The 12,004-nt window shown below is 38.1% G+C and overlaps 1 protein-coding gene across 1 annotated transcript in view; it reads left to right on the plus strand.

The window, feature by feature from the left end:
- LOC127027767 (histone-arginine methyltransferase CARM1-like) overlaps nt 1-9,763 on the plus strand; it is a 75,635-nt gene extending 65,872 nt beyond the window's left edge. The window contains exons 8-12 of the mRNA XM_050913602.1: nt 2,837-2,918; nt 4,638-4,723; nt 6,123-6,212; nt 7,763-7,900; nt 9,670-9,763. Coding sequence (XP_050769559.1) covers nt 2,837-2,918; nt 4,638-4,723; nt 6,123-6,212; nt 7,763-7,900; nt 9,670-9,763 — 490 coding nt within the window. The remainder of the gene's footprint in view (nt 1-2,836; nt 2,919-4,637; nt 4,724-6,122; nt 6,213-7,762; nt 7,901-9,669) is intronic.
- The last annotated feature ends 2,241 nt before the right edge of the window (nt 9,764-12,004 follow it).

The raw sequence follows: 12,004 nt of genomic DNA on the forward strand, positions 1-12,004 counted from the left end.
GGATGCTTCATCTTCATTTGTAATAGGTATAAGACCTCTGTGGAATACTTGTGGGGTAGATACAGTGTATGTATGTTTATCTCCATGAACACTGATGTATATGGTAATGTTATTAGTGGTTGGAAAAAATCTGCTGCCTTTTGTTGTTTAAGAGTTGTACAGTTGGGACTGAATACTCCAGCTAGATTAGTTTCTTATAGTTTGTTAACACAAATACACCATCTGCGTTCTAAAAAAAAAAAGAAAAGAGAACTTCATCTGTATCTAGCTGACATGATTTGATTCCAGATATTCTACATGCATACATTTAATAAACTGAATTATCTGTCAACCACTGCAAGGCTTTCAGAGAATTGCGTAAAGGGGAAAAACAGATTTTTCAAGTCTGCTTTAGGAACTAATTTCTCTTTGCACCAAGAATGGTGCATTTTGTCATTGACGTTATTATCACAGACTGTAGTAATACTTTCTAATTATGATAGCGATCAGTTTGGTATCTAAATCGCAACATACTGCAGTCTTTCCTCTACCCATCTTTGCAACAGGATGTCTCCCATTTTTGACAGATCTTTTTATTGCCTACTTTTTATTTTTTTATGAGAATGTTTCAACCAAACTAACCACAGAAATGTCACAGAATTACCCTTGATGATACTCCTTGTATATCAGGTTCTGTTTGACATATTCCTAGACAAAATAGTTTGTGTGCTTACAATATAATTTATTGCTGTCTTGAGATCTCCCCTGAGCAGAGGGCTATAGTATCAGTCCTCCCATCAGTCCATATAGTTGTAGTTTTGTATGGATGTATGCCCAGGACATTGATTATGCAAGAGGATTAAATACTCTTTAGGTTACTGAGTGCTCTAAAGACCAACAAATTAGTGCTTCTAATGTCTTCAACCAAATGTGGGATCAAAATGTTCTGAGTGACAGTGCAGTAGTTCTGCTTCTGTACCACTCTAGGATATTCATGTTCTTAATATTGAAAGGTCTGGATATCCTGATAGATTCAGAAGTATAAAAGTCCTATTTCAGACAAAGCACTTTCTCAGGGCTTTCTTGGACGTTTGAAGTAAACCATCAGGAACTAGTTGGTGACAGTCAATGATTTGCTAGGCTTCAAATTCGAGGCCTCAAGAAACAGCTTTCATTCATTGTCCAGCTTTGTTACGTGGAACAGAAGATGTGTTTTGTGTGTAATAAATCCTTTCCTATTCAGCTAAGTCTATATCCTGTGTCTTAGAGATTGGATATGGTTTTGGATCCAGTTGGATGATAGTACTTGAGCAAAAGATTGAAAGAAATTTCTAGATTTGCGATTTGAACATTCATCTGGTAAAGGCACCAGGACTTTAAAAAACCTTCAAAATCCTATGCAAAAGTCATGCTGTGTGTTCTAATATTAGGTGCAGCAGTTAGCATAGCCTGTCTACTGTACAAAGGAAAGGCTACATGTTTCTCATACACTTAGAATTTTTGTCTTGGATCTGTCAGTAATAATAATTATGAGACTGTGTAAGTATGATTTGTTTCTCTTCAGGCCTGTAGATTGGCTTACTGTTGTGCTTCAGAATTGCATATTAATTTGTATTTACCAGTAATCATTCCTAAAAGTGTGATAATGTATCGTCTACCATAGAAAAGCAGACTGCTCTTTTTGTTGGTGAAAACCTTGCAAAGATAGAAAGATACAAAGCATAAATATACAGCAAGTGGTTAAAAATAGTGTGCATTTTGTCTGTGTTTCTCATCAGTGATGAATAAGCAACTCAATTATACAGTACAGCAAACATATGGAAAAGGGTAAAAGATCACTTGCAGTTACTGGTGTCAGCTGATTTCCCCTGTTGTGCTTATTTGAGTTCTTTCCTTAAAGATATCTTCTCAGATATCTTTAAGGCATACAGTCGTCTGGGTATCTTCCCTTTATGCAATTAGCACAGAACTAATGCAGATATATGCAGAATTTATCAGTAGTAAAGGGATATTGCCAGATTGGCTTAGACTAACTGATCCACTTGGAAAAAAGTTACGATAGTTTAGGAGTTGTATGATGTTGTAACAATGAGGACAAACATTTAAAGTTTCCCTTTTTAAGTGCTTCTGAAGACTTGGCAAGGCTTGACCATGGTTTTGTATCTAGATGACACTTCCATCACAAGGAGCTGAGCTTCCTTGCTGTTTCCCCTTTCCATCCCCTTTTGTTTATGTTAACTGGAAGTATTAAACTTTTCAATGAGTTCATGAGAGTTATACAGAGGAGGAAGATTACTGCAAGCACGTATATTTTAATTTCAAATGTCATACTGGAAATAGTCTGAATATACATTAAATGCACATTTGCATGAATTGGTAAGATAAAAAATACTATTTTTTTTTCCCCCATTCTGTTAGTATAGGATGACCTTTATTTTCCTCTTTAATGTCAATAAAAAGGAACAGACCTGTAATACAGGTGTCCTCATCACTATTTTGATTTATACAAGGTCCACCTCCAATTCAGGAATAGCTCAGGATTACGAAAGTATCTTAAGAGTGCCTCAGCCCTTCTCCCTATTCTCTGCTTGCTGTGTGGATTCTTTCAGAAGCATAGTGTGAAATGCCTCCATATGTCCATTTGAGGGCATCATGTCACCTCAGTGCTGTATAGGATGTTTGTGGGGAAGGTAAAGTAAGCTAAGCAGGGCTGCAATTTGGCCTCTTGGCAGACAGGAGAAAGGGAAAGAGGTGCTTAGCCACACTTCACCTGCCATTTACAGTTATTGTGCCCGGGTCCGGTTGGAACCCAGAAAAAACATTTCTCCCTAAACATTTTACGTGTTACTGTTTCTAGGCACCAAGAATGCTTTTATGGGGTCAACCTGTCCAGTCTGCGCAGCGCAGCTGTGGATGAGTATTTCCGACAACCTATTGTGGTAAGTTTGTATGTCTGGGGGTTATTTTTTGTGGTTTTCCCTCTCCTTATCTTATCCCCTCCACAAAATCCTACAGGTGCAGTAGCTTCCTTGTTTAACAGAGCTCCATGGCTGTTGAGTAGAGAGCCAGGAACTAACTCTGTGACTGTGAACAGAGCTGCTGCCAAAGGTCAACTACTATATGTAATATTCCTGGTTTTGCTATGAATAACAGATGTCTAGAGATATGCACACATTAGGAAGCCACAGCATGTGAACAACTGTCTTCCTAACATGCAACTAGCTTCCCTCAGTGTTTCCAGTCTCTTAAACAAGTGACTTGACCTTGATTTTTCCCTTCCCATCTCTGATCCACAAAATAAAGGAAAAGAGAAAGCAGCCAAGCAAACATGTTTCTGTATTATGAAACAACCCTTTTTAAATACGTAAATATTCTTATTTTACTGGTAACTTGGATCGAGCACCTGCCATTCTCCTGCTCTTTTTAGTAAAAGTCTAGGTGGTACCTAGTTAGAAAGAATGCGTGAGAAATCCTTCTCACCTCTCTGGGGATAAAACCTAAACAATCCCCATCCCCGCCCCCTGCCCCAGTATAATGCTTCAGTGTAGGTGCAATGAGAAGTTCGCTCTCAGAAATCTGACTGCAACAAATCTTGGCTAGCTTTAGGCTAACTAGTTTAAGTAGTCATAGCAGTGTAGCTGCTGTCGCATGGAGACCCTAAAACCTGTCCAGAAATCTGGAAAGACCATCAGACTACTGATGTGACCTTCTGCACTTGACTGCTTTTGGTACTTGAAATGGATAAGAGAAAACTCTTGTTTGTCTTCATAAATTTCGGCCATATCTTTGACTATAGCATGGTCATTCTCAGTGCTGGCTCTTTAGCTTTCAGTTAGAGAATGGAGTAATCTGTAGGACTGCGGCACATACTTGCATCCTGTACGAAGTAAATGTTTGGCTTTGATTCCTCAGCTGAGATTCTTCCTCCCTTGAAGATGAGAAATGCATTGCCCAATAAAAGCCACATTAGATTGTTATTTCTTTTAAAAAATCACATATCTCCTTGGCTTCCCCTTACTCTGTAGATAGATTTTAGTTCTTAGATGAGTTCACTGGGGGAGATGTGGTACAAGCCTTTACGTTAAGAGTTTGCTTTACTTATAAAAGAGCTTGTGAACAGTGATAGGTTAGGATTAGTACATGTGATTAAAGAAAGAAAAATGAAGGGAAAAGTTTTCACTTGCTGACTGACTGCTCCTAACTTTTTTCTAGAGGGCAGTCTGTATTAAGTAATTTTCCTTCCTATACTTTGAATTTCATTTGCAAGTATTTCCACACTGTCTTAGTTTGGCTTACCCAACTGTGCAGTGCAGGAGAGCACATTAAAATGTGTGTAGTTTAAAAATAAAACACAAAACCAAATAAACCCACCATTTGTTTTTACAAGTGATCAATTTCTGGACAATTTTATTGTTTTTAGGTTGAATAAAACAGTCTTTGATAGGTATGTAAGCTATCAAATATATTAAATCCTGATAATATTGCAAAATCTAACAGTGTTCTAAGGGATGCTAAAAAATGGAACACTTTAAGTAAGTTTATTGGAGTGAAGGTTGATTTTTGTCTTTTTCTGCATTTTTTTTAAGAGAAAACAAGTTTATACGCTGACAAGACAGAATCATAACACTTGCAACTCTTATTTTTTTTTACCCCCATAGGATACTTTTGATGTGAGAATTCTGATGGCTCGCACAGTGAAGTACACCGTTAACTTCATGGAAGCTGCTGAGGAAGACTTGCATAGGTCAGCAGACGCCAGCAACCTACTCCTAACCTTTCATTTTTTTACCTGGGTGTTGATCGTTGGTGCTCAGAGACAGAGGAAGCTTTGGTGGTGGACGTGGAGGAGGGAAGGTGGCATGCCAGAATGATTAGTACACCACTCGTAATGGACTGGAGTGTTCATCTGCATGACAACTTGTCTAGTATTAGCAGAGAAGCCTGTTCGAGACCCTGTGAAACACCAGAGATCGGTTCACAACATTTTCCTACTGAAAGGGATAAAATGAGCTCTGGAGGACCGTGTTTACTTCTTAGCATTGTATGTTGGGACACATTTAAATCTAGTCACAAGGCAATTTTTGTTTTTCTGTGTAGACATCCTAAAAGACCTTGTCAAATGGTGTCATCACAGGCTGCCTTGCTGAACTCGTGTATCTCTTTTTTTTAAACATTTTCCAGTTCAACAGCTGTACCTCTTTACTTCCCTCCAGAGCTCCTTCAAATCTTTAGGTGGGAAGTCTTATATATAAACCAGCCTGCAGCCCTTGTGTCCCAGAATGACAGCAGTGAAGCCTCCTTCTCAGTACATCTGTGAAATAAAATGTAGCATATGGGAGTCCTTCAAGTCCTTGCAAGACACTGTCATAAGGGGAAAATATCACAGACTGTCTTTGAAACTCTGAAACCTTGTTGTTTCAGCATGACTCACAACTAATTGTATAAATGACATGGTCTAGTGAGAGAGAAGAATTGCTCTAAGAGGGGGGAAACAGCTGGAGAATTGCTTTCCAGTTTCAGCTAGGTAGCGTTGACTTCCTTCAGTGGTTCTCAGAACTAGCATGTTCATACCTGAATGCTAATTTTATGATATGTTTCTGCAAGAGTGGGTGAGATTTGGGTTCAACTACATAGCCAGTAATAATTCTTTTGGAAGAGAAAACATTCCAGCTCTTGCTCAAGCGGCTCAATTTTTCCTTCTGGTTCCAGTAGTAGTTCTGTTTGTCAAATTTGTAGTGAAACATTTTCCTGTTCAAAATAGTATTTAAACTAAATCCAAGTCCTTCACTGGGAATGGGAAATTTTCCACTGGAAAGACTGAACAGTCTTTATAGTGGAATAAATATATATATATTTATAACAGTCTGCAGTGTTGCCACAAATGATGCAGTAACACTTGTGTAGTGGCATATTTGATTCTACTATCGAATAAGGCACACAAAAAATAACACCTAAATCAGTGCCATTGGTTAATTCTATTGACACAGAGAAAAAGAACATGTCCTTTTAAATATATGGAAAATTGAGACACAAACTGATGAATAAGAATGGAAATACATAAATTAGTACAAGGTAGGTTTCTGGTGGAATTTCCAGTACTTTTTGGAAATTACTTTGGCAGCATACTGTTTTTTCTCCTGCAGAGTGGAAATCCCTTTTGTTTTCCAAATGATGCAGTCTGGACTAATCCATGGCCTGGCCTTCTGGTTTGATGTGGCATTTGTAGGATCACTGTAAGTACTTTTTCCTTCTTCCTATGAAATACTAACTACAGGGGAACAAAACCGCATCTTTCATACAAAGTGTGCCAGAATTAGACCTTTATCTGGTGCTGACCTTGTTTGTAATGTAATTCCTTCATATTAAAGAAATGATGCATTCTAGATGTAACAAGAAGTGTGATAACTGAGTTAGCAGTATGACTAGATGGTGGTGATCTTGCTTCCCGTTGATTGGGGTGCACATTATCTATGGTAGACCACATCCAGGAATTGTTGAGGGTCAAAATGCACTGTTCCACACCATACTGATTCTTTGTAATATCACATACCTTTCTGTTTTACATTGTAAGTAAAGCAACAGCATTTGAACATAAGCAGGATTTTCCCATTTGGGCTGGTCTTGCTTGTGGGCAAAGGGGACAGCAGGTTGCAAGTTCCAGCCAACAAAATGGAAATAGAGAAAATGTCGCCAGGCTTGGGAAAATTTTTCACTGCAGCACCAAGCATTTATTTCAAAATGGGGACATTCATCTGGTATACTAAGTAGGTGAAAATTAGGTAAACTTGCTCAGGTAGTCAATACATAGATGTCAGCTATCTGTATTTAGCTCTTAGATAAGATTCGTTGATTTCCCAGTGAAATTGATCTAGTTTTAGATGAGGTGATTTTTTTCAATAAACTGTAAAATGCACTTTTATTTGTGTCGATAAATGCCTTTTATTAGCCTTTGAAATGAGGATTGTCAAGAATTCAGAATAGTATATCCATTAAAAGAAAATGGACATATGTGCATTTATATTTACTTTTAACAGCTGATAGTAAAATTTTTAATCTTCAAAAAGGAACCAGAAACTCCACATCAGTTAAAACAGTAGAGAAAATTGCAGACTTGTAGGAACTGCCTGAAATCCTCTGCTGAGAAGGCCTCCATTTTGGAGTAGGCAATTGCTTAATCAGCAGCTTTTTCATGTTTCTACAACTCTGGAAGTTCTTTGTCTTAGCACTTGAAATCTCAGTGGATCAGGCTCGCAGTATTACCTGTGTTATCCCTTTCTTTGCACCTACAGCCCCTTTCAATATATTCTTGAAGTATCTCTTCCAAGTGAAAACTAGGTATAGGACCTTCTTGGGGAGTGTTGTTTAAGGATGAAACTACCATTGTGAAGAATTGCATTGCCACATTCAGGACAAACCTTCATTTCCTGTAATTTGTTGAAATTGTCTGAGTGGTAAGAGGAGAAAGAAATTAGTATTCTCTGTCCTGGCAGTGTGGAAAGAAGAGAAAACAGGAGCCTGAAGAGTCTCTTTTTTGAATCTCCGTAATTGGCTTAGGCACACAGATCTGGTGGTGACAGGCACAGTATAGATAAAGAAAAAATGAGGCATAACATATTGATTTCCCAACATAGGGTAGAATCACTCTCCCAGTTTACTTGAAGGCAGTTTAAAGTTTATTATAAGCACTTGAGGCCTCACATACATAAAGGTCTAACAACTCAAAATTGTTTCTGAAAGGAGAGACAGGAGAGAAAGTCTAGATAGTTTTTCTCATTTGTTTTAGGGTAACTGTTTGGCTGTCCACTGCACCGACAGAACCTCTCACTCACTGGTATCAAGTACGCTGCCTTCTTCAGACGCCCCTCTTTGCTAAAGAGGGGGAAACTCTCTCAGGGCAAGTCTTATTTGTTGCCAATAAGCGGTAAGTGTAAAAGCTTCCCAAGCAGATTTTGTAGCGTGGCTGTTCTTGTTAGAAGAACCCAAAAGACACCAGTTAATTTTGGGTACGCTTGTACCCACATTTGTTGTTTCTGGTACCATTACCAATTTATATGGTATCACTGGTACTGTTATGTAGGCAGTATTGTCCTTGTGAGACTCTGCTCACCAAAAGGTCTCCATGTTCCACTCCAGTTACCTGTGATGTTCCTTCTCACACACCTTCTCCTTAACCGCCTGTCACATCCTGCCTTCCCTCACAGTGCTACTTGCAGCTTTTGTCAGCTTTCCACTCCGCTGTCCTTCACACACAGCAATTTTCTCAGGTCATGCCCAGTCATTTTCCACACCTTGTTCTGGTAGTGTAACCTCTGGCCATGTCTTCATCAGCAGCCTGGTTGTTTGCCTGAAGCCCAAACATCCCTTGTCTCTCAGCAAGTCCTGTGCAGAGACAAGGAGAAGCGGGGTTGATCCCAAATCGATTACATTTTTAATTCTGAAAAAAATGCCTTATGGGTGTGCTCCCTTGTTTAAGAATAGCGCTTTTCATGTGTTGTTTGTGCTTCCACTGAGGCTAATGAAGATGGCTGCTTTTGGAAGGGCGTATTTCCTCACCAGACTTCTCTGCTGTTCCTGCTGTCAGTCAAATGTTTGGTAACTCCACTCTTATGCTTTGCTTTGAAAACAATCCTCAAGTGACTGGGTCACACAAGTTGCAGCCTGGTTTGCTGATATGTATGTGTAGTTTTAACAGAAAACAAAGCCTCTTCGGTGTAGGAAGGTGGATCTATTTTTGGGGGGGGAAACATGCTGACCCATCAGGTGATTCCAGTGACATCAAAGCTGTCAGGGCTCTTTAATCACATCAGCAACAAATACTTGCTTTGGGACTTGTCAAATTTCCAGATCTTCTGCTTAGAAACTCCTCATGGAGAAAATAAATAATACAGATCTTGAAATACCTCTTTCAAATGTAAAATGTATTCATATTTTAATATATAAAAGATGCCACAAAGCGATCACACAGCCACTGCTGTAAATAGGTCAATACATAAGGCCTATCTACAATGGAGCATGGCTCAGAGACACCTGAGCTAGCGACCTTGCCAGACTGAGAAGTGCTTTAACCATGTGTTAGCACTGAGCTAACAAGTCCTGCCACAAAGCTAATCTGCTTTCAGGATCAACGTAGCACCTCTGTGTAACTCTGCAGTTGCTGTTCCGTACAGGAGGACCAGCTTTGGTCAGCTTCAGCATTTTGGTATGCTCTCAGTTGCTCAGTTGGTCCTCTTTACTTTTCTGTGTAAAGTCAGTTTCTTGCAAAAAGTCCTGTGAAAAATATCCTTCCTGGTGAAATCCAGAATTACTAGAAGAGTGAACCTAATGCTCTTTGGCCAGTTACACATTTTTGATCATGAAATAATACTCTGATTGCACTTGCCAATGTTGAAATTTATAGTATTTCTGTCAGAGAGGGGGAAAAAGACCTTTCGCTATTGAATACTATCGGTGCAAAATTATGTTTTTCAGATGCAAACTCTTAAAATCACTTAAGCATCTTGTAAATTTTTCTTCTTTAGAGATGATTAAATAATCATGCCCTTGCACTGATACCACTGCAAATAATTTTCCTCTGCTTGTTATACTAAGTGGTTATTGTTCAGACAGTAATTACACTGGTATTTGTTCACACAAGATGTTATAGTTGTTTACTTCCATTACCTCTTTTTTATACTTCTCTTTCTGATGCAGACAAAGTTATGATATTCAGATTGTGGCTATGGTGGACCAGACAGGATTTAAATCTGGTAACATGCTTGATTTAAAGAATCCATTTTTTAGGTAAGAAATGCTTTTGACTAAAATATTCCATTGTAGAGTGGTAAAATCTTGTATGACAGGAAGCAAAGCACACCTACTGTGGAAGAAGTTGTTTCTGACCTCTTACAGTTTATTTCTATAGGTATGAGAGCATCATTGTTCTGTATTAGCAGTAGTTACTTATACAAGCCAGTATTCTATTTAGGCTGTGTGACAGAGCAAAAGAAAAAAGGTTTATTTAAGATCTGTAATGATTTAGTGCTGTGACAAAATAGTAGACATTTACTTACTTGAACTAATGTATACTTAAAATCTTTTGCTGTTTCCTGTTGTGTGATGTGCATCATTGTGACTTGAGGAATCAGCAATATGCCAAGATGCCCTCTGCTAAGTACATAAATTGATATTACTATTTGACATGAAGGACCTTTCTGTATTAAATCCTTTCTGTATTAAACATGAGGGGAGGAAAAAAATCTACCTGCTGCAATCCTTTCCAACCGAGCAGGGACCTTCATTAGGCATTGCTACAGCACTGTATTTTGGGAAAAGCTGTCAATCACAGATCAAAACAAGCAGGAGGAAAGAGCCATCAATTCTTCCAAAAGAAAAAAAGATTTTTGAGAAAAACAGGCTGGCTGTGTTCTGTTCTTATTGTTATGCTGTATTTGGCATAAAAATAGGCAAATACAGATGGTGGAATTGATTTTTTTCCAGAGGTACACATGGAAAATGCTTCCCTCATTCATTATGTGTTTCCTGTTTCCTATTTTTTTGACTCAGACCTATATGACAATTCCACAGTAATCCTATAAAACAAAATATCCATTGTGTCTGATGAAAATTAATTAATTTTCATCTGTACATCCAATGTGTGGCATATCAGTTGTTTTGGCTTTAGAGTGGGGTCCTTTTGATTAAATTTGTAAAAATGCCATTGTAATAAAGACTGCTTGTGGAAGACTTGCAATAACTATAAATAAAATCATGCACTGGAAAAGATTAATTTCCTCAGATTTGTCCTGTGACATGGACAGTGTCTAGCTTGCTTGTGTTTTCTGTTTGGCTAATACTGGTTTCAAATCTAAAAGCTTTTTGTGAGGATGATTACAAGTAAGTTTACTGGTCTTCTAAAATCTCCATACTTACTCCCAGCACCCATTGTGTGTGAGTGACTTTTCAAAGATGATGCAAGTCTACTCGTTTAGAAGCAAAAGAAACTTTTGTTAAGAGTTTTTAACTTACATAAAATGTAGAAATCACTTTCAGAATGCTATGACTCATTTGCAGGAAAGCAGGGGGGAAAATGGTCAAACCGTGTGTTACATATAGAAGTACTTTAAGTTATATGAAGCAGTATTCTAGTTTGAAAATTGAATGTAAAAATGTCACTGTGTAATTTCATGGTTGCTAGCCAATTATGCGTATTGAGTTCAACAATTTAGACTGCTGTTCTTTTATACATTAATTCTTAGAGTGCTTGGTTGTGAAATCCTGCCACAACACACTAACCTTATTTCACAGGCTTCCCCTGTGAAGCTCCATTAGGTTTTTTTGTTTATTGATCCTTCTCCGTTCTGCCCCCGCCCTCCCGTAGCAATTACCAGAACTCTGAAAGGGTTGGAAAAAAAAAGGCAAAGACTTCTCAAAAGAAAAGTGCTGATTTATAAGCATGAGGTAACTTTCAAAGCATTCATAAGGTTTTTAAAAATTAAAATATAATCCAGGTTTTAAACTAGGACATGCAAACTACTGTGCATGGTGGGACACTATGCCAACACGTACAGCCTAGCTGTCTTCTACGTCACTGCTTCATAGTGTGCCTGATAGAAATATTTATCTCTGTACCACAGGGATGGATAGTAGGAAAGGGGCAATTCTGGACATTTTTTGCTCATTTAAAACAACTCCATACTAATTCTATAGCATAAGATAAAAATAAAAGAGTGGACTGGGAAGCCTTTCATTTCTGTGAAGGCAATGGCCTGAGCTGCTATACATAAGAGCAAAAGAAAGCCTCTGCCTTTGTAAAATAAGCTACAGTGGATTTGGTAGCATTTTACACTTGCTTGCACAGCTGCAAATCTACATGAAAAGACTTATAATTTAAATTTGAAATCACACTGCATTTAATAAATCCAGTAACAGCATAGGCAACTGATTTCCTAGTCTTATTCCAATGAGACTTACCTGACATACATTGGCCAAGTGTTGTGTTACACCACTTTGAATTTCATAAAAGTCCTTATTAAATATCAAAAAGCTG

Source organism: Gymnogyps californianus, chromosome Z (assembly GCF_018139145.2).
Source record: "Gymnogyps californianus isolate 813 chromosome Z, ASM1813914v2, whole genome shotgun sequence".
NCBI classification, from domain to species: domain Eukaryota; kingdom Metazoa; phylum Chordata; class Aves; order Accipitriformes; family Cathartidae; genus Gymnogyps; species Gymnogyps californianus.